The following is a 26,049-nucleotide window of genomic DNA, read 5'->3' on the forward strand; positions in this document are numbered from 1 at the left end:
TCTGACTTAAAATTTGTTTCTGCTTTACTCCAATGCTTTAACTTCTCACTTTGCTGCAGTGATGTAAAGTGTGGGTGTGTCAGCACACTGTGACATCACTTGTGGGTGTGGCCAGAGGTGCAACAGCCCTGGGGCAAGTTTCATAAAGATATCTCAGATTGGGCTGTAGTGTAAAACCAGGTAATTTGGCCCATAGAGCAGTTTAATGGTAAGACTGTTTCACAAAAATAAAGACTGACTAATTTTAATCCAAAAACATTAGACTCCTTACCCCCATGCTCTGGTCTAAGATTAATGTTACCATGGTAACAATCAGTGACATGAGCTGGCCAATAGCACCCAACATCAAAAAACAAGAAAAAATGACCCATAATTTGTGGTTTGCTAACATTATGATGGAGAGAGCAATTTAAAGTGAAAGAGTTTTTAGAGACCACAGTAACTGCCTCTCCTCCTTTGCTGTCTCATCCAGTCAAAGAAAGGGTCGCTAAGAAAAATAAACACCGACAGCACTACTGAAGGCCAAGTTGTAGCGTTTGTTGACATGTAACTTGCCTAGCTTGCACATAGGCTGTATCTTAAATCGTTAGCAGGTAGCTACCGGCTCAACCGTTAGCATACCAAAACCACTGAGACACTGAGTAAAACTTTTTCTCTTGACTGCTATAATTCAAACAATCACTAGAGACATTATTGGCCTAATCTTACCTGTTTTCTCTTGGCTGTCACTGGCCTCTGTCTGTCTCTCTCGGGAGGCTGCTGGTGGGCTGCAGTGGGCCGCGGTTGACCCCCAAACAGAGGGATTGACACTGTTTACTGTCGCTGCGATTTCTTTCCAAACCACATTTTTCTTCTTATTGTTACACCCTTCGGTGAATTTCCCAAGTAAAACTTCCTTGTAACTTTTGAATTCTTCCAGTAGACAAACATTTTCTGCTGGGATAAACAGCTGTGCGATTGTATGTGTTGACTCGGTCGGCCATTTTATTTTGAAAAAATAATTTAATTTACCCAGAATTCATTGTACCACAGTCCAATTTAAAATAGAACTAAACTGCTTTGTCCAAATGATGTGTTTAGACGTCTATCTGAAGCCTGACTGTTATCTACTAGCAAAAGCAGAAGTTAATCAGGACTCAAATATGAAAACAACATTAAATTGGAACCAAAACTGTGCATTGAAAAAGACTATGACAAAACACAAACTTTTAAGTGTTTTATTCTTTCTTTCCCAAAATCTTTCATTGATAATACTTGTGCCAACACAACACACTGTTTACTGTCATCAGAGACAGGATCCATATGAGTCCTGTATCGGCTTTCTAGTTGATTATACACAAACTCAGAAACAAAGCTGCTTTCCAGTCACATAAAAGCTGCACCAATCAAATAGCAGTATATACATACGCAACTCAGGACCAACAATACATTGTTTCAAACTGCCATTTGATTCCCTTCTTAATAACAAATAGCAATAAGGCTTTGTTTACGCTCGAACAAGGTGCTTTGTGGGTCCAGCATTCACAATCTTTCCAGTCATTGGCTTTTTGTTCTATTTTACAGTAGACAATTCTTCAAAACTTTTCCCTTTTAACTTCGTTAATTTCAAAAGGAAGTATCAAACTTTTTACCTCTATTGAAATACTTGGCAACTTTAGTCTTTTCTTCAAGACTTGAGCGCAAATAAAACCTAGTTTGGCAGATCTCAGGTAGACGCGCGCTAGTTCAAGGCCATTTCTACCACTGAGAGCAGACTGAGGCAGCTCTCAAACTAAATTTAAAGGCAAGCGAAGCAACATTAATCAGAGCTTTTTTATAGGTGGATGGTATTGTGATCTGTGTCTTACATATCATGAAGGCATAGTTTATGATTTCTTATCAGACACATCTATGTGACTAATTGATTCAAAGTGACACAATCCTCTAACATACACTGCATATAAATCATACATTGCAGGAAGTGAATGTAGCAAACACACTTGTAATACAATGATGTTTAACATCAAAATAAAATATGTAAAGCTATTGCACAGCTACCCAGATAATCAACTTTGCAAAAAGCAAATGTTGTATGTATTTTCACACACACACACACACACACACACACACACACACACACACACACACACACACACACACACACACAAAAGTAAAGTTTATACAGAAAAAGCAGGTTATTTACAGCATAAAATGGCAAATGTACAGCAAGAAAACACATCAAACCAAACGTGAAGTTGTAGTTATAAGTGAGTGAATTATAGAACAATGATCCCGCCAGTAGCCTGCCAAAGTTTGTGTTATCTATGAGAACTTAATAACCTATATTGCCATTGCCATGGGAATGCTAAGATGGCCTGAACCAAGAGAAATAACATAAAGACTTTAGCATATGGCCTTGTGGGAAAAAATCCACTGTTGCGTTTTGGTCCAAAAAAGGAGCTAATTTCTGTCGCACAATTCGAAATAAACTGAACCCGCTGTCTAACGGTTACCGTCTCTGTGGTTCTAGAGGCCCTCTGAAGAGAAAACACCTCTGTATCAGTTTCAGATCAGTTTGTCATTCGCATGGATAAGGCAAGTCAAAGTGAAGTAAAGAGTTCAGAAGTTCAAACTTTGGCAAGTATTGGCAATCCCCTGTTCCATAGCTTAGATTTTACCATTTACCAATCTCTGTCATGCATTAACACTCCAGAAAAAACTTACAATCATAACACTGATCGTTTCCTAACATTATTATGAGTGTGACTAATAATCCAGTGTCAGGCAAAGAAATAATGATAATAACCCGGTGCAGCATGATCATTCAAGAAACAATATTATTATTGCACATGCTCGTATGAGAACTCCTACAGAGGAGCTTGAATACGCGTGTTTAGCCTGGTTCCATTTGAGCACATTAACCTCTTTTTTTCTAACCTACTCTAATGTACATCCAGCTTAGAAATCACAACTGACCAATCACAAAGTGGCCTAAAGAATTTAACTGACCCAACTCTTCATTACTTTTACGACTGCAGCTTGATGCCAAAAAGCACCATTAGGAGCTAAAAGAGGAGGCTTGTGACTGAAATGGAACCATTCTCTGCTATTCATGACCCTTGGCTGATGGCTGACATACCATTCATAAGCTTCCTCCACAAATACAGATATAGCTAGTACACAACTATGTAGCAGTGATCGCCTACCTCCTCTACATTCTTCAACTGTGTCTAGTGATACATTGTGGGTGTCATTGTTATTTGCATTGCATTTGCAAAAAAAGACGTCCTCGTTAATAAAAGCGCCACGAGAAGTAAACATTTCTGCGGCAGTCATAGTTGAGGATGTCTTGTCTTTGAGTGAGCTGAGTTCAATCACATATAGATATGTGTACACGTGTGCAGAATTCCTCTCACAAGCCATTTTAAACATGCATGTTCATCTACTCCGTCCACAGGCTGTCTGGCTCTCAGGAGAGGATGCTCTTATAGACAGATCCGGGGGCTATCTTAGAAACTTTTTATTTTAAGTAACAAGTAGTAATTAGTTCTCTCAAGTATAAGAAAAATTTAAATTCTCCAATGTCAATGTCAATTCTTTGTCCATATTTTCAAAAATAAAAGGTAATTTGACACTAACTTAAATTAGCACGATTACCCTCAACATTTCTGTGATTTAACTCCACTGAAACCAGACTGAAAAGATACATCTGGTCTGAGATCAGAATCTAAGAGCATCTTCAACCAGTTCCATCAGTAGGACGCACGTCACTGAAACCATCAGAGGCACATGTCAAACACCTTCTTCTGTCACACACACGACAAGGCAAACTGCTGACTGCATCACTCAAAGACAATAATACATGTGGTTGGGGGAGGGGGCAGAGAGTGAGGGGAGTTTGGTAAGGCTCAAGGTGCAGATTATACTGTGCACATATTGCCCAGAGGGGGGAAGGATGGAAGAATGGGAGAGGGCAGGCTGGTGTGGGGGTGGGGGCGCTGGAAGGATGAGGGTGGGTGTTGGGGAGTTGTATTGGCGGTTTCAGCATAGAGGTCAGAGGTCAGAGGTGGTAGCGTTGAGGCTGGTTCTTTTAAAGTCTAAAGCAGGCATTGGCTGCTGCGCTTCCTTGTTGGAGGACGCTGACCGGCTGCAGCCCCAGCAGCTCTGGAAGCACAGCCGGTCTTCAGGAAACTGCCATCAGCAGGCCGCTCTCTGGCAGCATCTCCTGGGTCCTCAGCTGGATTTAAGGACAAAAGCAGAGAGGGAAAGTTAATATTCAATAATCCTTTGACAGCCTAATAAAACTGACAAACTAGACAGAGCCAGGCCAGCTGTTTACAGCCTTTATGCTAACTTGCTAAGCTCCGCTAACCGACTTCTGGCTCTAGTGTAGCTCACATTTAGCATACAGACTGGTAGCCATCTTCTTACCTCACTCTTGGTAAGAAAGCAAATAAATTTCCCAAAATGTCAAACTATCTCTTTAAAACAAGTAACATCACAGCAAGGGGCAGGTCGCTCTTCTTAATATTAGCTGCAATAACATTCCCAAAGTACAACTGCTTGCAGATGAAGAGCTGAGAATGAGTGATTAGAGACACACACACACACACACACACACACACACACACACACACACACACACACACACACACACACACACACATACACACACACGCATACACACACACACACACACTTGCTGTGTTTTTTTCTGTGTGCCTTGTGGTGTGAAAGAATCTAGGTGTTTATGTCAATCCTAAAACTAAAGGGCAGAAGTCAGTCAGACACATGACGGTGTCACACGTTTGTGTGTACATCCTTGGGTGATACTGTGACAGAATTCACACAGAATGGAAACTATGCGTGCGGTTATTCTCATTGCTCACTGTGGGGGGTCTGAAGCTGTAGACTCAACCTTAATACTCGGGTCACGTACAATTAAACAAGTGGTGGCTTAGTAGACTGATGTGAGTGTAATTTGGTGCCAGTGTTGTGGTTTCAGGAGCAACTCAAAGTCTTTAAAACCCACAATCAGCCAGCTTCGACATGGCCATGTCATGGCATAACATGGTATGACATGGCATGTATGACTCATACACCCCAAAAAACTAGGTACTGGCTGTGGAAGTGTCCCAGGTAGAAAACAAAGTGTATCAACTGAGCTGTGTGTGTGTGTGTGTGTGTGTGTGTGTGTGTGTTTGTGTGGGGTCATCTTGTTTTCTACTCTCAACCAGAATAGTAGCATGCCATCAGCTCCATTATCTCCCATGTGTTATTTCTCTCTCATAAACACTATTAGAGCAGGAATGTCACAAAATGCTAAAAATAACAGTCAACAGTTAAACTGGGATGGAGTTTGCTGTCAGATGGGATGGTGAAGCAGTGATGTCAGCATGATTAGACAAAAGCAAATCCACACTTCGGTAAAAGCTGCCCCAGACAACAGAAATTTACTTTAACACTTACAGTTTAACTAGAAGGAATAGTCCTACTACTAATACTACTACAGTCCACTTATTCAAATAGAGTATCTGGGACAACGTCTACCTATTCAGAACACCACGAGATGTCAGACAATTACCAGCATAAGGAGAGGAAGAGGAGGAGCTTAGAGAGGAAAGTCTCAGCTCATTCTTCTGGGGGTTTTATAAGAGGAGAGGAGAGGAGAGGACAAATGGAGGATGAAGGAACAAGTGAGACAGAAAAGCCAAAAGTGATGTATTTGCATCATTAATACCAAAGACTTGAGGAAGTGTAGGACACCAGGGGACATCACAACATACAATACTGATACACATAATACTGTGACCTATGGAATATGCACACAGATAACCTACATTATGTATGATATCCTGGATGAGTGATGCAGCTTACCTCTAAATTTGTCCTTGCTTTCTTCAACACATCACGAGTCCTCGACACTGCAAAAAAACAAGGAAAACATTTATGCTTGTACTGCTATTACAACAACACAAGAGCACAGATATGTTAAAAACAAATCAGCACTATATGTGCTACACATATATAAATAACAACTTTCCTTTTAGGTTTTTTTGTATTCAGAACAGGGTTGAAAGAAGCAGTCTTGTGTTATTCAGTAAAATCCACAGAGGCCTGTGTATCACAGATCTGTGGATGATAATTGCCTCATTTATTGTTTTTGTCTAAACCCCAACCTGGAATTTGTCTGCACTTCTAAGAAGGAAAGGGCAATGTTGTCTGCTGAGAATGCCTCTCTGTCTCACTTCCTTTACCTTATTAGGTCTGTTGTTTTTACACTTGCACGCACACACACACACACACACACACACACACACACACACACACACACACACACACACACACACAGAGAAACACTTACACTGGTTAACTATGAAGTGCTCCATGCTCTCCTTGGTGCGGCTGGTGCTCCTCAGTCTTTGAATCGTCCCCTTAAGAACCTCTTCCTGCTCTGACACGCGCAGTTTCAGGGACAAGATCTCCTCCTGCATACACTGCTCCTACACACACGAACACACACACACACACACACACACACATGACACACACACACACACACAGTATATTTGTTACCATGGCATGACTTTTTTACTTCACACAGCTCTTGAAGATCAGACTATTGTCATGATAATAATGTATTTCCAAACCTTCTTGAGGTTTTGGATGGAGGGATCGGTGCTGGGCAGAGCAGCCCTCCAGAACATCTTTAGCAGCGACACCGCCTCCTCCAGAATCTGCCTTAGAGTCCTGGTGTTGGAAAGCAGACTCTTCACACATCCATAGTCCAGAACCTGCATAAAGAACAGATTTAGATATCTGCAGTCATTACTTGATGATTGTGGGCAGCGCTTGGTTAAAAATTTTCATTTGGCCTTGTGGCTCTCACCAGTTCGCTGCCCTGTTTCTGGTTGCCCTCCAGCAGTGGCGGGCCGAGGCAGGCCTGCAGGGTGGTCTCCATTCGCTGGACGAGGCTCCGGCCCTCCAGGACTTGCTGTTGCAGAGCACTAAAATCATCCACGTGACCGATGGCATGGCGGCCGTTACGGTTCGCAAACGATCCGTCGGGGGCCTCCCCCTCCAGCTCAGAGTGAGGGTCGAGAGGGTCTGCTGGAGATAAAAGGACTTTAAATGACATTATTGTATTTTTTTTATTGTAAGTGTTCAGAAGTGATTAAAACAAACCGGCGACAAGCACATTAGAATCATAACAATGAGTTATTACTGTTACACAGCAATACACTCTCTTATAAAAAGGCAAAAAATTTAAGAGATTTAGTTGCAGTCATGCAGTTTCAGGGTTAAGTCACACCATTGGCAGTGCTATGGCTGTCGTCCAGGTCTGAGTAGGGAGGACCGGGAGATCCGCAGTTAAACAGACCAATGTCCCTGACTGGTGGAGATGGAGCTGGGTCTGTGGAGCACACAGATACACAAACCAGGCTTGGACACAATGCAAAACCCACACCACAGCAAACGAGCCTCACAAACAGTTTGTGCTGTAGTTTTTTGGAGCAACATCTAGAAGCCCGTGTCTCACCGTGCAGCAGCTGTCGTCTGTAGAAGTTTTCTCTTTGAGGGCTGGCAGTGAGAGCAGAGAGGGAGGGAGTCCGAGGGGAGCCGACACCCAGCTTCTGCTCCAGCTGCTTGTGGAGCTCCAGCTGTTTGAGGGCGCTGTTCTCCTGGACGCTGGTTTGCAGCTGGGCCCGCAGACTCCTCACCTCTCCAAGCAGCTCTCCCAGCTCCACTGGTAGACCTGGGAGCTCACACAGGTAGCCTGAAGACAAAATACACAGTCACTGGAGAGCCTGGGACATATTTCTGAATAAAAAACTGAAACAGTCTTTGCTTGCATAACCTATTCATGTCAGTGTGCATGGGTCTACCATGATGTCATTCTTTATACTACCACCAGATGGCGCCAAAGTAAAGGAATGCCACAGGAAACCAACTTTTTTTTCTATTTAAAAAAAGAAGTATATTAAGTATAGCTAGTGCATTATTACAATTCTGACCTTTGTTGGCCTTTGTGCTGGAACACACTCGATCGTAAACCTGTAGTTCACTCTGCAGGGAGTGGATGAGATCCCTGCTCTCACACAGCTGCTGCTGCAGCAGAGACACCTCATGCTGGAGCCTGAGGATGCACACACAAATACTGTGTGGTCAAATGACAGAAATGCTAAAACAGGCATAATTTCTATATGCTCATGAACACACCGACCTGTTGGTTCTCTCCTGACTGGCCTGTCGCTCCTGCCTTAATGTGTGTATCTGCTGTCCTTGGTCCTGGCTGTGAGTCTGAAGGCGCCGTAGCTCCTCCTTCCACTGCTCGGCCTCCAGCTCTGCCTGCTTCAGTCGTGCCCGTGCTGTAAACACGGCCTCCCGCAACTGCACCACCTCCTCACGCGTGTCTGAGGGAAGAGGTGAGACCAAATGAATTAACATGCAAATTTCCAAAGGAAAACTTTAGCTGGCTTTCAGATATAGCACCTGTGCTGGCCTGCAGGCGCGACTGTAAACCCAAGTTTTCTTCCTTCAGGACTCTGATCTCATTGGACAGTTGAGTGACGGTATCCAGCCCCTGTATGTAGATGTTTGTTGGTGCCCCTGGACAAAATAAAACAGAAGTTATTTGATGTAATTTCTTCAAGAGAGAGAAGTGATCATGTTTGGTGTTTCTCAAGTGGAGGAGGGCTACAGTACCTCCGTCACGCCCAGTGGTGGCCAGTCTCTCTTCTAGCTGCTGTCGGAGCCTCTCATTAGTCCTGATGGACTCCTCCAGACGCTGACGGAGACACCTCACCTCCCGCAGGTGCTCCTCTATCAAATTTACCCCTAGGGACAAACAGACATTACAAACATCAAACATTAAGAACAGCCATTTCCAATTATCAGCTAATTATCCTAATAGATCATTAGCCTATGATGTTAACACAACATAACTTATTCACACCTGCATGGCTGCTTCCTGGCTGGTGTCCAGCTGATCCAGGGTAGCTTCCAACTGGATGAACCATGTTCTCCATGTCCCACAAAGGCCCGCCCGTCGTTAGACCTGAGTCAGACTCCAGCGAGTGGCCTTCAGGGATGCCACCCAGCTGGTACTGTTGAAAGGCATGATGGGATAGCAGGCTGTAGCTGGAGAGGTTGTGCTGGTTGTGGGCACCGGGTGAGAGTGTGAAGAGAGACTTGTCATGGGGAGCAGCAAATCCTGTAACCATAAACAGACACACAGAAGAGTGAAGAAGTGTGGGAAACATGATACGAAAACACTCAAAGGACAAGAGAGGACTATGAGACGGTGGATACACACAGTACACATTATGACAGTTAAGTCTTTAAATTACAATTGATTTCACACATGACACACTCTCCCTTGCCCCTCACCCCTGTTCTGCTCATTCATCTGTTTGTACAGCGTGTCCAGCTCTGGGCGAACAGCGATCACAGACAGGGCCCTGGGCCGGGGGTCAGAAGTGACTTCCTTACCCCAGACGTCAGGGCCAGAGGGGACAGAGAGGAAGGAGGAAACAGGTTCACTGAAAAGGGCTGGAGGAGAATGACAGGAAGTGACAGGTACAGAACATGGAGGAAGAGGAGGAAAAGAAAATCTGGATTTTTGGGTTCTTTGCAAGTCATAGCCATCTATGAGTCCCATACCTCTGGAGGACTGACTGGTCAAAGACACAGGGGCTGAGCAAAGCATGTTGGGACAGCTGCTGGAGGACTTGAGGAGCCCATGAGGAGGAGGGAAATATGGACGGACTAGAAAAGGGGAATGGAAGGTGAAAGGATAGAACAGACATTTCACAGAGAGAAAGAAAGCTTAAACTTCAACAATACCGTCTGGTTCTGATCCGTGTCCTGGCTGCTGCAGCCGGTGCTCCTGCTGATACTCTCTGGCGTCTAAATCAGAGCACAGCTCCAAGTCTTCATTGGTTCTGTACTCGTCGGACACCAAGGAGGTCCTGTCTGATTGGTCGGTGGTCTCAGAGAGGGCGTGGCAGCTGGACGGGGTCTCAGGACGCTGATGCAGCTTGGTGTGGAGCGACTCGATGATTTTATCTTTCTGCTGCAGCTCCTTACTTAGCCTGCAGGCGTACACAGGGACAAGAATCAGCACTCTGGGCTGATAGAAATGAGGCAGGGTGTTTCCTGGCAAAGTTCAGAGTTCAAATTTTACATGATGCGTTTACATTTGTCAGTAACATCAAAACAAGAAAAGACCACCACATCTTTTTCACATTCACTGAAAATTAAGGACAGAACATTTTTGCATGTGAGTATCCATGAAGAGAGTGCAGAGCTGCAATGATAAGTCGAATCAATCAGTTTAAAAAAAAAAAACTATTTTGATAATCAAATAACTGTTTAAGTCATTTTTAAAGCAAAAAGCCAAATATTCGCCAGCTCCATATTCAAATGAGCATTTGATGCTTTTCTTTGCTGTGTATGATACTAAACAGAATAGCTTTTTATTATTGACTGTTTGTTGGTCAGTCAAAACAAGACATTTGAAAACTTCTTCCTTGAGCTGTGGGAAACACAGTAACTACTTCAGACTACTAGATAAAATGACATATTATTATATTATCCGAGCAGACCTTCAGCTGTACTTGGACCAATCCACAACCATTTACCAGTATTTGTGTTTTTTTTTACAGTGGAGTTCTTAATGTAAATGTGAAGTGGACTACGTGTGCGTCTCTTACTGTTTCAGCTGTTGAAGCATGACCTCCCTGTCTCTCTCCAACAGCATCCTAAAAAAGGCTGTCTCTTTAGCTTGGCTTTGACCCACAGAAAAAGAATACAGGGAGTCCCTGTATATGGAGCTGTTCTTAGAAAGCATAGCTTTCCACAAGGGACCCATCTGACTGTGAGTCCAGTCCACAAACTGCAAGTCCTTGATGCACCAGAGACAGAGCTGAGTCAGCTTTAAAGACGCAGGGAAAACAGCTGACTACAGTCTGTGATGTCTTCTGCTTCTTTTTTACTTTACCCAGACTTCTAGACGACCTTATAAATAACATTTATTGGAAAATGAATTTTAAAAAAAAACTCAACAAAAATGCAGCAGCTATAAATACAGGAGCAGATGTCAAAATGAGAGAAATCAATAAATAACTCCTTCTTTTAGATTGCACTCAGCAGGGTGATGTACCACCAGCAAAAGACAGTCACACTGAGCCTCTTAAGCCCGGCTGGTGGGACACCTGCAAGTCTGTTCATCTAAAGCAACTTAACAGTAAAGGATCCGTGCTTTGGCCTGTGTGTGGATTAACACCGACCGTCTGTCTGCCGTGTGGACGGCTCCTCGCATGCTGCAGCGAGTCACATGACAAAGTAAACTAATCAGTAGGACAGAGCTGGTGCTCTACACAGTGAGCTAATAAACTGATCACAGTGCCGCAGGTGATACTACAGCCTGTTGCCTTGCTGATGCACGAGTGATGAAGAGTCTAAATACTATAAAAACACTTGTAGACATTACGTAATCTGAACATTAAACTGTGCAGCTGAATCATGAAACAGATTAGCTCTGATTTCTCATCTTTAAGCTTGTAAACATTCACCTGTCCTACACATGTGGACACCTGCAACCAACCATGAAGACTCCTCACCTCCCAAATGTAATATATATACTGTATATGCATGGGCAGGACTCTGTATCTTATATAACTGAAGGTGTGAATGTACGCACTGAGGTCCATCTTAAATTAAATCTCTCTCTCACACTGGCCTCACATGACAGCTAACCTTACCACCACTTCAAGTTGTGTTATGGTAAAGATATTCTTTTTTGCTCATGCAGTACATTCAGCATGGCGACATGATAAAGTCGACTCACCGTAGGGCAAGCAACTCATGGCCCGTCTTGTCATCACTGCTCTCTGCACGGTCGCCTGTGTAAACCAAATCCAAACAACAGAAGAGGAGAGGGACACAAAGTTCAGGAAAGACCATTTAGACAGAACAAGACCACAAGAATGTAAAGTGGTGTCTTTCTGTGCGTTTAGCGCAAAGGGGAAGATGTTTCTTACGTCCACTGATCTTGGTGACCACTCTTTGTGATAGGGCGATGCTCTGTGCCAGCTGTTCTCTGAAGCTCTGACCCATGTAGTAATCAATATCATTAGCTCGCAGCAGCTCCTCAAAGGCCTGAATGTTGTTGAGAATTTGAAGAAGGATAAGAATATTGACCATAAAACGTCTGCACATGGCCCAGAAAATGAAGAATCGATTAATGCACAAGGGTTTGCGGTACCTTTGTGGTATCACCCAGGTGCTGGGTGAGGATGTGGCAGACTCCCTGCCCCTCTCTCATCCTCTGCCTCAGGTGCGACAGCTCACGAGCTTGTGCCTGGATCAGAGAGTTGTACTTCCTGTGAAGGGAGGAAAAGTATCGGAGAGGGACACAAGGAGGCTCAGAATTAATAGGAATGTTATGATGTTTTTCAGAGCACCACAGGCTTTAAGTCTTATGACTAACCATTCCCATGTGCATCTGTTAACCAATTCTAGATAAAACTGAGGTGCCTTGGGGTATATACAGGCACTGCGAACCCTTACTAGGCCCCCTCTTCCCTTCCCCTTCTTTCTTTAACCACTGCCTCTCTGTCTCTGCCTCACTCACCCGGGCCATGTGGCACATTTCCCCTCTTCTGCTTGGCCTTTTCCCTCCTGTCTGGAGCTCTTCAGTTGCGCCTCCAGTGACGCAACTCGTGCCATCAGTTCTTGCAGCTCCCTGCTGGGTTTGGACCCTGAGCGAATCCCTTGGGTGTCAGACATCCAGCCCTCATCCTCTTCCGCACCGCTGGGGGCAGGTGATGTCTCAAATGCCCAGTTTACCTTGAAGGTGAGGATTAAAAAAAAGTTTATGAACTTTCAGTGATATTACAGTGAGTATTACAGAGCAGCTGATTAATGTTGCAGTACCTTGCGAGGGGTGCGTTCCAGACTGGAAGCGTAGTCGCTGGTGGCAGACAGGGAGCGGACACGCAGCTGCAGCCCACGGATCACCTTGTGGCAGCGGGTCAGCTGTGAGCGCAGATCCTGGACCAGGTGCTGGAGAGAGGACTCATCCGCCATTTCATAAGCTCCTCTGTTACTGCTGCAGTTACCAGCGTACCAGCTGCTGCCCACACCCTCATAGTCCTGCTGATGGGACAGGGATGTGCACATCTCCAGGTCATCAAACTCTGTAGAACGGAGAGAAGCAGAAATATATTGTTGAATGTGTTTCACAGGAGAAAAATAATGTTATTTATTATGATTTAAGAGGAATTTGAATCTGTTTGTTACCTGGGCTGCTGGTGTCTTCTCTCTCAGCTTCGTTCTCACTACGACCACAAGTCTCATAACCCAGATCCTGAAGATCCACCTGCACCTGTTTACTGGCTTGCTGGACCGATGTCTCTGCTGCATAGACACAAAAGAAAAACTGAAATCTTGTACACTAACAAATGTTAGTTTGTGCTTTTGAACACTTTTTTTTCCAGTATGTCTGCATTCCCTTAACATGTCCTTGAGAATGACTCACTGAGGAGATCTCTGTAGTCCTTCAGTTGTTCAGCCTGAGCGTGGACCGTGGCCTCAGACACCATCAGCCTCTCCTGCAGCTCTCTGTTCTCCTGGTGGCTCAGAGCCAGATCGGAGCGGAGGCGGGAAGCCTGCTCGTTGAGACCCTCCTCTTTATCCCACCAGAGCGCTCCCACCTCACTGCTGTCACCGGCAGGCTCCACCTCCTGCAGCAATAAAGTGTGTAAGCAACTGACATGTATACAAAGGATGGAGGATGATACTGCAGGTAAAGTATGTCACTTACATCGGTTTAACAAGTGGGAGCTTATGTTCATCACATACAGCAGGACAGCAGGATACTAACTGTTAATATATGAATATTTTAACATGGGAAGGTGCAGCAGCGAGAGCTCCATTACTTATGTAAACAACCACGAGACTAAAGAGAACATCACACCGGTACATAGAGACCGTAAATAGAGAGCAAAGTGATGAGAAGTCAGGGAGAAAAGGAGGGCAGGGCCTGGAGGCAAAGCTGCTCCCGCAGTGATCACTAAAATCTGCTTTGCAGCGAGCATAGACACTGCTTTATTCACAGAGGTGGAACATAACAAAGCACTTTTACATCATTAATCTGCCAGCTGCAGTTCTCTTCACTTTCCCAAAACAATGTTTTACATGCAAAATATACTGTAGCTTAAAAACATGATTCATTTTTAAATTACTACTTACTTAAAGGACTTTTAAATTGACAATATAAAAAAACTTGATTACACTTCAGTACCTCAATTATTTAACATTAACCATCATTCAAAATGAAGTTTTACTTGTGATATTTTATTGCCAATAAGTTTACAATTTATAAATCTAATTAGAACTTTTAATGGGCTATTTTCCCATCCAAATGGCATTTGCCGCTTTTACTTAGCTAAATTATGCAAGCACTTTTCCCACAACCATTGTTTGCCATTTTATTCTCTTTAAGACATTGTCAGATGTGTGGAGGGAAACATAAATGAGTTCTGTGCCTGCGTATCATAGTAAAAATGACCATATTGAACAAAGGGTGGACAAAATAACATGAGAAACAATCTCTTGCATAATCCTACAGATTAACCATGCAATAAAGATATTTGAATCTTATTACATTCAGTTTTGTAGAGACTGTGTCAGAGAGGTGTTGATGCAGCTAAGATCTTTTTCTTGTTGTTGACATGTTTGCTGTGGTGTCATTGTTGTGCTGAATCAAACTGCACTGTGAGCTGTTCCTAATATGTTCTCTACCCCCTGGACCTTTATTTGACAATATTATTATATAAATTGAAAGACAAGTAAAAAAATTCTTAATTACTGCAGCAGATTCATAACTCCTCTGTGATAGTTATTAGCTGCTGATGTAAGTCACTCAAACATCACCTTATTATATATCTATTTAAAAGTATAGTGTGTTGTTACCGTTTCAGTCTGGTGTGTGTTATGACGGGACGTCAGCTTTCCCAGGTCCAGAGAGCGTGGCCTCGTGCAGTGCCTCTTCCCTCTCTCTTCACTCGGACTGACACACAGAGAACCTCGCTTCCCCACCGGCACTGGAGATGTTTCCTCCTCTTCATCTTCTTCCTCCTCCTCCTCCATATCCTCCTCTTCATCCTCCTCCTCCTCCTCCTCTTCATACTCCTCCTCTTCCTCTTCCTGGTTCAGACTCCTGTGATTTGTCTCTGTGTTCATCCTCAGTCCCAGGACTCCAGCTCGTCCTTGGCTTTCTTTCAAAGCCCGGTTTTCCTCCTGTAGCCTTTGCAGTGCACTCCTAGTGGAAGACAGACAGAAACATGAAGCCAAATCGACATCAGCATAATGGAGCTGTCAGGTTTAAACCTCTTGAGCAGCTCAGACAGCAGAGACAACAACACAAGAGTCAATGAAGTCCTCTTAGACAATTAAAACATAAAGTTTACCGAGGATCTGAGACAAATACGCACCTCATCTGGGCCACAGAGGCGTATCCATCCTTCTCCAGTTGTAACCTTATTTCCTCGAGCTGGCCTTCAAGTGTCGTCTTTGCTTCTTCAAGCTGCTTTACATCAGCTCTCTGGGACAGCAGCCCCCTCGCTAGCCCTCCAGTCACACCCTCAGGTTCATGAGCCTTCACAGAAGTCTAGAAAAGAAAAAGAAAAAAAGTTAAATTTCTATTCAAGTCAAGGGATTGTATGAAGTACATTCTCCAAGATTTAAATCAGTAAGAAATCAACAAATCTGCCTTAAAGGTATTTAACTTTGAAATATAAATAGAAGCATTTTACCTGAATGAAAGCCAAACTCCTGGCCGTCACTTTATCATCATCGTCCTCTATGCTGTCTGTGAACTCGTCACTGCTGCCATCTTCATCGTCTCCCTCCTCCTCCTCTGTGCTGAGCTCTGGAAACACAAAAACCATATAAGGACAATATCCACTTGCTGTTTGTTCTTTTGTTGAAATCTTAATCCAAAGTTTCTCCGTCTTCTTCTTTAACTTTTGCGTCTCTCCCTCTGTAGCGTTCACCCTCTACCCCATTCTTTCCACACTTCTGTCTGTACACTGAATCACCAGCCGTGGCACTGAAGGGAAATGTTATGTCATACATTGCCAGCCAGCCAAAAACACACTTAAGGCGGTGCAACCTAGTACGAGTGTGTGTGTGTTTATGAGAAAGTGAACTAAAACAAATGTAATGGATTTGGGATCATTTATATTCACACACATAAAAGGACGGTGGTGATCATGTGCTAAAACATAGTATGTATACAGCATATAAGTGTCATTTCATGTTATTAAAATATTGTACACACACTCACACACAGAGTGAGGGAGGAACACATAAATGGATGTTGGTTTGCTGCCAGGAAGCAGAGGCTCGGAGGAAAATGACTAGCAGGAATTTCAAAGGAAAACTGTTTTACATAATAGGCCCTAATGCTTCGAAACAGACCCGCACATACGCAGAACATACTACATATACACACACACTGCGCAGTGCTAGATGTGAGTCATAGGTGTATGGGTGTGTATGTCTACAGTTCCTCTATGTATTGTTACGACTTATTATGGGATTATTCCATTACAAGGGAAAGTTCAAAGACATTTGGCAACTAAAAATGTCTCTACCCGCAAACAAGGATGAAAGTGAAATATATGAAACCTCTCTGTGCCGCTGGTGAGAAGGCAGGAAATTCATGGAGCAAAAGTGCTGGGTTATTATTGATTCAACAATGTGCTCTGTAAGCTGAACTGACTGAATGTGGGGCCCTGTTTACACACTGTGACACTACATACTGACACCACTGTCATACTGGGGACATGTAGAAAGAGGCACTGTAGGGTCTGTTGATCAGTGTATCTATCATTTAAACTAACATGGATTTCATTTGTTTTTTTCTGATATAAGGGAATAATTGAGTGAAAGGGCTCACATGAGCTTCCCTTATTTGGTGGATTTTGCATTTTAGTGTAGTGAACATCTAATTGGGCATTAGAGCAGAACAGCCATGCAAACATGAAAACCATGCCACAATCTCATGCATGAGGGATCAAGGACATGAACAAAACTCACTCATTTGGATTGGAAATGTCTTGTAATACACATTCTAGCTTGATGTAGATGTTTACAAGTAAACGTTAAAACTGAATTATCTACAGAAATCTTCTGACATTTAAATGTGACAATGTTTCAAGACATTTATAAGTGTGTTCTTACGGTTATAAAAATGTATATTAGGACAAACTAGGAGGCAAACTGAGGAGGCTGAGGATGACATGTAAATAGTATCTCTACACTGAGGATTGGTTCAATTGTTGGTTGACCTCTGAGGAAAAAAGGAAGGTATATCAAGGAGCACGCAGGGGATTTCAGGTTTGGGATATTCTTAAAACAAACTCCCAATTAAACACAATAAAGAGAAATCCATAACAGAGCTGCTTTTGACAAAAAGCCAGCACATGTTTATTTTCGTTGCATTTAAAATACAAAAAAAAAAAAAAAAGAGGTGTTGACAAGGATTCCATCTTTGAGGCTTGATGATTGATCAGGGCACACATCCCAAGAAATTGTACTCTGCCTAATATAAATATTTAATGAGCAACTATTATTTCTGGCATTCACATCTCATGTGCTTTATATAGAGAGCACAGTCCAGACTGTAAAATAACTTATTATATATATAATATTTTCCTGTTATGTTGGTACAAAGCTGAACTGAAGTTCAACAAGCAGATAAACTAAAAACAATACATATCATATTAACTTACCATAACGTTACTTTGAAGTAATCAGCAGGCACCTAGCGCCTTATATCTAATGTGGCTGACTATATGTTTCATGCATATCTGTCAGACTAAAATGTAACTACAGCAGAGCAGGTCTACAGTATAAAAGCGAGTATGAAAGCAATCCAAGGTTAAGCTGAACTGAGGGGAACGACTTGGCCATCTTTTGTTTGGATTTGTATCTTGGGCCTTGTTAAGTGTGCACATCCTGTTCACGAACAGATGATATAAAACAAATGATGGATGGTGAGACGTTTCACTGTAAGGCATGAGCTTGAGTTTCTCCACAAGACGTAACTTCACTGTGACAGTAAGGCTGGAAGAGTGACACCGGTGAGAGACAGTACACAGAAATGGCAATACAACAACAGTCGCACTGCAAAGCAATACGCAGGCAGTTTTCATGAAACAATAGAACAACATATTCACACCACACTCATGAAATCTATTAATAAATAAGACTCTTGAGTTGCACGTTGCCACTTCATACCATTAAGGTTAATCTGAACAGGCAGCTGCCACTGTGAGTAGTGCTTGCGCCATCTGGACGAAGCTTCCTGCAGACTGAGGGTCAGATTTTTGATTTTGATTCATACTCTGAGCAGATTGTGCTTTATCATGTTCACTTAAGGATAAAACTGACCATCAGTTGCTACAGGCAGCTTCATCTCACATAAAGAGTGTGAGTGTAACTCAGTCGAGCTGTGGTCAGACAGAGCATCACGGAGCATTAGTGACAGTGCCCACTGCAGCCCTGGAGGCTGGACCCTGCCCATCCCCACCTCCAAAGTCAGGCTGCCGTTTAGCAGCCCTGTCCAGCACCAGGGCCATGTTACGGGTCCTGGCCAGGACCCCCTCCAGCTGTCCGCGGAGTGCCTGAACCGAGTCTAGCTCAGTGTGGAGGGCCTGGATCTTCTCTGAGCTGCTGCGAGGCGGAGAGGAGGAGAACAAAGAAGTGTCTTTAGGGCAAGAGCAATTAAAAACTGCAACTTACTGTATTCACAGGGAACTGGGCTGGGTGCAGCTTCCCTACCTGTCACTCTTGGTGTGAATTTGCATGAGATTTTGGTACAATCTCTTCTCTGCCCTCAGGGCGTCATTCAGCTTGTTGTACTCTGACACAAGCTGCTCCAGCACGCACTAGACCAGATTGGCAGGTAGGATGGGGGGCGGGGGTGGGGGGGGTGAAGATATACATTAGGTGCATAATTCTTAAGTCATTCAAACCCCTGAATATTGTCTTATTGGCTGGGAATGAAGGAAAATCTTACTTGGTGATTTGTGCTGTCTTTTGGGGCAACTCGATCGACCTGCTGGTGAGCCAAAGACAAACGCAGAACAGAGAGCTCCTTCTGCAGGGAGAGGACACAAAGCTATAACTTGTAAGATATAAAAAAAAACAAAGATTGTTTTAATTGATCATCCACACAGATACCTGAGCCTCCTTTTCCTTCTTCAGTACCAGCTGCAGCTCCTCCTGGAGAGCCTTCACCTCTGCCTCACTCTCTTTAGAAGACAGCTGCATCGCCTCTTCCTGGCCCTGCATCAGCTCCTAATGAATAAAGTATACTGTGAAGATCAGGTGTACTGGACACAGAGCATGGGAATACAATCATGGACAGATACCTTGATAAAGGCTTCCTTCTCTTTGAGCAGACTCTGCAGATGTGCTGTCTCTCCTCCCATCTCCCTTTCCTTGTCCCGCCTCAGCTCGCTCAGCTCTTGTTCTCTCAACGCCAGCTGTTTGCGTAGCTCCTGCAGCTGGCGGGTGCGTTCACTAACCACCAAGGACAGCCTGTAGGAGTAGTCCTGAGAGAGACAGAGTGAAGAAGCTGAAGGCTTTTCAACTTCGTTGCGTACAATCTATCAGTTGCATGTACCAGCAACATGGCCCTACCTGCAGATACTGGTCTTTGGAGCTGAGAGTGCTGAGCAGATCCTGGACCTGTGTTTGATGTTCATTAGACTGGCGGCTGCGGTCTGACAGCAGCTCCTGGAACAGCTTCTCTTTCAGTGCCAGCCGAGCCTTCAGCTCCTCCACAACCTCGGTGGGGCCGGCCTGAACTCTGGCAACAAGGGCGGCTGTCAGATCCTGTACACAGACAGACAGACAGACACAGACACACACACACACACACACACACACAAAGCAACATACACCCAGAAAAAGGCTGCATCAGCACACCTGTTGTGTTTGTGAAAGTGAACACACAGGTTTGCCGACCAGGGCTGTTTTTCCAAAGCTTTGAAAATTACACAGCAAACAGAAGCCATGATAATAAAAGCATAAAACGGTGTGCGTGTGTGTGTGTGTGCATGTGTGTGTGTGTTACCTGTGTCTCCTGGCTGCGGCTCTGCAGGGCCGCCTGTAGCTGGTTGATGATGGTGTCTTTCTCTCTCAGGGTGTTTCTCTCCTTCTCCTCACTCTGCTGCTTCAGCCACTGGAGGTTCCTGTAGGCCTCTGCCGCCTGCTCCAGCTCCAGCTCTTTGCCTCGCACCAAGCTGTCCAGACTCTGATGGTCACAATCACACACAAAAAGCAAAATATAATACCTCAAGTACATATATCTAGAATGTATATTTATTGTTTTGGAGTTGCTGATGGACCTCTGACCTGATTCTGTGGGCAAAATGACTCCCACCTGGCCTTTCCAGATCAGATAATTCCACTGCATTAGTATAAACTGATCTGATATCATTGCACTGTGTGTAATGAGCGTACCGTGATGGTCTCTTCGTTGTTGGACAGGATGCAGCGCAGTCTCTCCAGGTCTCGTTCCTTCTCCCTGAGGGCCAGCTGCAGCCTCCTCACCTGGCCCTCGCGATCCTCCAGACAGCGAAACTTGTCATCGATGGAGCGCTGCAGACAGGGAAAGGGGATAAATCACACTGTTGCTATTCTGGGCGCCCGCAGCTGTGACATTTATCATGTTCTATACTGTGTTCAGCTCTGTAGTTGACAGCAAAAAAAGGGGCCAATATGCAGTTTTGAAAAGGTCTTTTTTCTTACAAACTAATTCAATTCAATATATCAGGGTATGAAGTTAACATTTTTGTTTGGGAGCATCTCCTGCAACTGAAGATGAACTCTTTACATGGTACATTTTATTATAAAATAGCATTTTCCCTCTCGTCTGTCCAACACAGCTCCCATCAAGATCTTTTAGTATACTGGTGGTGGAATTTTACGCTGGACTACTGGTTTTTGAGGGATTTTGCATACTAAATAAATGCATACTTGCCTCTTTTCTGATTAATTTTCCCTGCAAGACTCCCATGGCTGCTCCATGAATCACACAGTTTTTGTATAGGGTATAGTAACACTGATCCACATGAAACAGTATTTGAGAAGGGTAGTCTTTAGTATTAAGAGCATTTTTCCATCCACTCACTATTGTGTGTGAGTTTGTGTTTTACCTCCAGAGCCTTGTCTCTATCTTTAATACGCTCTCTCAGTTTCTCCAGCAGGGCATCTCTTGGTTTGGAGCTTCCTGCTGATTCCAACATGTCCGAGTTCTCCTACAGATGTAACGATTTTTAAGACATCTAAGCATGTGTGCATATCTGTGTATCTACATAGTGTATGTATGCACAGTGTGTATTACCTGTAACTGTTGCTCCTTGTCCTGCAGAGAGCGTTTGAGCTGTGTGATGCTTCTCTCTTTTTCCTGCAGCACACTGTGCTTCTCTGCATCGCTCTCCTTCAGAGCTGCGTCTTTAGCCTGAAGCTCAGAGCGAGCTTTCTGAAGGGCACAGCGCAGGTCCTGCAGCACAGAGATGAGAGGTTACACACGCTTCTGCCTCTAAATGTTTGGTTTTCCTGCGCTCACAGATTCACAAAAAAACTAACCTGGTTGTGTTTTTCTGTGACCTCCCTGTGCTGCAGTGCCTCCTGCAGATCAGAGTTCAGTCTGTCCTTGAACCTCACCAGGTCATCTCCTTGCCTCTGGCTCTGTCTCAGACTCCTCTGGCTGGCCTCCAGCTCCAGACCAAGGGAGAACAGGGAGCTCTGCACCCCCACCAGCTCGTCCTGAAGCTGTGCAAGCGTCAAGGACTCACTGACCCCCTCTGGAGCCTGGAGAAGGAATGACCACAGATCAAGGTCATCAGCCTGAAGACAATTTTTCTCACTATCAAAAGGAGGGTTCTGGATCAGGGTTTGCACCGCTATATGTGCATAAGTCCTCACCTTGCTCTGAGTGAACTGGTTGCGGTGGGCCATTTCTCGCAGCTTACACAGAGTGGTGTTTTGTCCTTCAATCATCTGGTACAGCTCCTGGGCCTTAAAGCAGAATGAATCATATGTTTGAGGACATTCTCAACAGATATCCTCTCATGTTGGCTGACCTTTGTTAATTCACTACTTAATGCAGGAAACAAAAACACACACACCTCACTGTCTTTTGTGCTAATAGACTCTGTGAGGCCCTGAATGGTTCTTTCCTGACTTTGAGATTCCTGGCGGAGAGAACGCAGCTCACACTCCATCTCATTCAGCTTCTCCTGCAGCTTCTGCAGACGTAGACAGAGATGACTGTTAGGCTGTCATCAGGTCTCAGGTGTGCTTGTATCAAACATATCCAACTGTAAAGAGGCATTTTATGTGTCTTTACCATATTGTTGGCCTCGCTCTCATGGATCTTGACCTGCAGGGACTGGACCTGGAGCTGGGCCTTCTGCAGCTCACTGACACACTGACCAGCAGCACACTCGTACTGGTTCAGCTGACTTTGCTGCTCCTCAACGAGACTCTGTATTAAAGACAATAAAGTAAGGAGAGAAGAGTAGCTGCATTATTTTTTTAAGAAGATATACGTATCTATATATATATATATATATATATATATATATATATATATGAATGATACTTTTTAGTCTCAGAATACATGAAAAATACAGAGGCTAAAGGCTGCATAACTTCCACAGCAGATTATGTAACACTATATGTGAACAACATTTAGAGACTCTGCTCATTCATGTGTACTTTGTAAAAAAGCTGATACAAGGATAGAGCCTCCGGAGTGCTGTGTGATCATCTGCATGAATGAGTGTGTCCAAATTGTTCTGTGCTAACATTATCTTTACATAACCAGTGTATAAATAATTCCAACTTTCACAAACTAAAGGAAGGCTATTACCATGATATACTGACATGGTTTCATGAAGCTGAGATTATATATTCAGAATTTTACTTTAGTAATTTTTTCCTAATAGAAATGCTAAAGTTAACTTACTTAAATGGCGTTACTGTAGTAGCCAACCAGTACTGAGATGACAGGGTGGTCTGACATTGCGTGGATCACTTTTGCCTCAAGGGCTCTGAGTGAAAATAGGCCAGTGTTGGAGTCACTCTATCTTAATGTCTCCCCACATCTAACCTACTTCAGTCAGCAGCCACGGGAACCGAGATCACACACTCCAAATAAGGAGGAACATCTCATTCAATGGCAAATTCAAAAGCTATCAAAGCTGATTATTATTTTGAAGAAGTCAGCTTTTTAATAGATGCAAATACTGAACACACACTTGTTTTCGCATAGTGGTGCAGAAAATCGTGTGCTGCAACCTAATTTATAACTGGAAAAACTGGGAGACTCATCTGTCTGCAGACTGTGTTCATGCTTCAGAGTATTACCAGCTACACAGAAGTCACTGTGTATCCTCATCTTCAAATAGATATTAAAAATGCTGGTTTTAAATTTAAAGATATTTTACACTCGATAAATCGTGAAAAATGTCTGTTTTCACTCGATAATCTTATTTTCTACTTCATTGAAATGAATAATGACCTCCTTGTATGTGCCCACACACACCAGGTAATTAGGCCATGTCGTGTGTCACCTCTTACCCACACCTGACTGCTCATGTAATGTATTCCCACACATGGAAAACTAAGCAGAAGACGCACACACGCACACACCACTGTAGTTCACATCCTCCTGAGTATAAAAGCTTGTAGTAGAGGCCATGGGGAGGATTTAGGTGACTGACAGCTGGATTATGTGGCTAATTAAGCTAAAAAAAGTGGTGAGAATAATCGTTTTGCAGACAGGCTGCACTGTTTGTATGTCAAACATCAAAGCCTGTTGGGGTGGTTCACTGCAGATATTGCTGATTTGCAGTGCATAGGCAAAATTCACTACAAGTTGCCTCATCTTTGAGTAGTGAAAATTTGTATTCAGTACCATCACCATCCTCATCAAGATTTATACCTGGTGGGGAGGTGGGGGAGGATACTCTTTGTACAAATCTTCTAATAGATCCTCCATGTCAGTCAGGTTCAGACCCTGAGCCATCCTGACATCCAGCCTGATCAGAGGGGTCTCCAGCTCAGGTGTCAGCATGTTGTTGTCTCTTTCTCCATCTGGAGTTCCATACAACATTCCCAGGACAGGATCAGGGAAGCCCAGCCTACTGCTTCCATTACTGGAGCTCCGTCTGATCAGCACTGGCAGCTTGCTCCCCTTAAGGCTCTGGACTGGCCGGTAGACGGCATAGCTTTGAAGCAAGCAGAGGGCCAGAGGGAGGCTGAGCCCAGGTGAGCCTTGGCCATGCGGGGCTCCTATGTGCTCCTCAGAGAGGGAGTCAGATATCCGGTCATCTATGGCGTCCCTGGGGGAGCTCATTGGACCATCTGTTATGGCTCCAGGCTGGATGTATTCCTCAGCTGTCTCCAGGGATGCTATAGAGGGGCTGGAGCTGGCTCGTCCAGCCAGGGTGCGATCACTGTCTGATGTCCTTGAGGGTTCCCGAGAACCAGGGACCAGAGTTAGAGAGGAGGGGGGTTCTTCTGAATCTTCCACATTTTTTCTGTCTCCCTCTCCAACACCTCCTATTCCTCCAATCACACTACCTCCGATAACACTGGCTGAATATCTGGTTGATGGCCCACAGGAAATACTCCGTGCCAACTTCCTGGGCACCTTACAAACAGCTTCGTAGTCTGAGTCTGCCACCCGCCAGTAGGAACATCCTCGACACCTCCTGGGAGTGCTGTGCACACAGCGCTGTGAGCCGGCAACTGTAACCTCTGACCCTGGACCCACAGGACACTGAGGGTGGTGGTGATGGTGACTGTCCAGGCTGTCGTCAGCCCAGGACTCATACAAAGAGTAGACCAGGTCATCCTGGAGAAGGGCACAGTACTTCGCATGGGTGAGACCTGAAATGTCCACCATACCATCTCCTGGTCCTTCATTGCCTCCACTGATCGTCCCTGCACCCTCTTCTGAATTTGTTTTCCGGTAGAGCCCACCAATGCATTGCCTCAGCCGATGTTTCTCCTGCAGGAGCCTCTGCAGCCTTTCAATAGACAGGGCCTCCACACGGGCGATGACTGTGTCGAAGCGGTACATGCGGTCCAGCATGAAGGTGCATTTGGAGCAGGCGAACTCTCCTCTGCCGTCCCGGGTCAGCTCTTGCCCCAGAGCATGAGACAGCAGCACATGCAGGTTGAGTTTGGCAGTGGGGTGGAAGATCCATCGCCTTTGGTTACCGCAGAGCTCCCGGCCACAGATGCGACACGTCTCCTTCATCTTGAGATCAAGCATTCCACAGGTTTATAATCATGCAGCAGTGGTAGAATTTCTTATTTGTTCTAACATGAGGACACCTTGATCCTTATGATGAATTTGTCATTCAAGCTGCCTCAGACTAAGCACATATTACAATAAAAAGCCTTCTGCATCTGATATAGTGTAAAGCTCTTCATGGCACCAGTCCACACAATGGCATTAAATTCAATGGCTTAAAGAGAAATGAGATGAGGTAGAAAAGAAGAAGCAGTCTTCCAGGCTTGTAGAGAATGGTTGCACATGTGGTTCTTGGCAGCACTGAAAACGGTGAGGTAAAAGCAGATTAACAGATACTGTAACTATCATGTAAAGATTTCCATCAGCTCAGGATCACCGTTCATTTGCTGGAGGTGCAGGTGCATCGGGAATATGGCGTACACCCCCACAGATGTTGAAGTCTAGACAAACAGATGCAGTATTTATCCGTATACTGTGTGATTAGCATGTCCCGACAGCACCGCACGCTCCTCTGCACCATCCCTCGGCTGTCACGGACACACGAGCCGCACCGCACGCGCCATCAGGTTCATTACGACCGGGTATCGGTAATAATCCGCTGCCCTTTTACACGGACACGGAACAGTAACATGCGTCCCAGGACAGTCATCTGATTCTTTCCCCGGTGTCCGTGTTCGGAGGAATGGACTCCTCATTCATTTCAGAGCTGTTACCGA

The 26,049-nt window shown here is 44.4% G+C and overlaps 1 protein-coding gene across 4 annotated transcripts; it reads right to left on the bottom strand.

The window, feature by feature from the left end:
- Positions 1–1,203: 1,203 nt before the first annotated feature.
- On the bottom strand, positions 1,204–25,366 carry LOC111654786 (myomegalin-like). 4 transcript variants are annotated; one of them, XM_087173897.1, is made up of 41 exons: positions 24,014–25,366; positions 22,415–22,552; positions 22,194–22,313; positions 21,991–22,083; positions 21,652–21,876; positions 21,407–21,565; positions 21,219–21,320; positions 20,524–20,661; positions 20,135–20,314; positions 19,699–19,893; positions 19,428–19,610; positions 19,237–19,353; positions 19,073–19,153; positions 18,835–18,941; positions 18,584–18,726; positions 15,801–15,916; positions 15,480–15,655; positions 14,959–15,307; positions 13,523–13,727; positions 13,285–13,401; positions 12,919–13,181; positions 12,617–12,831; positions 12,248–12,365; positions 12,024–12,141; positions 11,831–11,885; positions 9,826–10,073; positions 9,643–9,747; positions 9,370–9,531; positions 8,936–9,193; positions 8,686–8,817; positions 8,473–8,589; positions 8,204–8,393; positions 7,995–8,116; positions 7,520–7,756; positions 7,292–7,393; positions 6,869–7,086; positions 6,630–6,773; positions 6,344–6,482; positions 5,857–5,903; positions 5,564–5,618; positions 1,204–4,216 (listed from the first exon to the last, which is right to left on the bottom strand). In XM_087173897.1, the coding sequence occupies exons 1-41, from the start codon at positions 25,349–25,351 to the stop codon at positions 4,077–4,079; spliced, it is 7,467 nt and encodes a 2,488-aa protein (XP_087030023.1). In that variant the 5' UTR covers positions 25,352–25,366; the 3' UTR covers positions 1,204–4,076. The 4 variants fall into 4 exon arrangements, with proteins under 4 accessions (XP_087030023.1, XP_087030022.1, XP_087030025.1 ...); XM_087173896.1 differs by having other exon boundaries at positions 6,869–7,089; XM_087173899.1 differs by lacking the exon at positions 7,292–7,393.
- Positions 25,367–26,049: the final 683 nt, after the last annotated feature.

Source organism: Seriola lalandi, unplaced genomic scaffold (assembly GCF_002814215.2).
Source record: "Seriola lalandi dorsalis isolate HSWRI2012SDOR001 ecotype SW California unplaced genomic scaffold, Sedor1 jcf7180002054290, whole genome shotgun sequence".
Taxonomy (NCBI): Eukaryota; Metazoa; Chordata; class Actinopteri; order Carangiformes; family Carangidae; genus Seriola; species Seriola lalandi.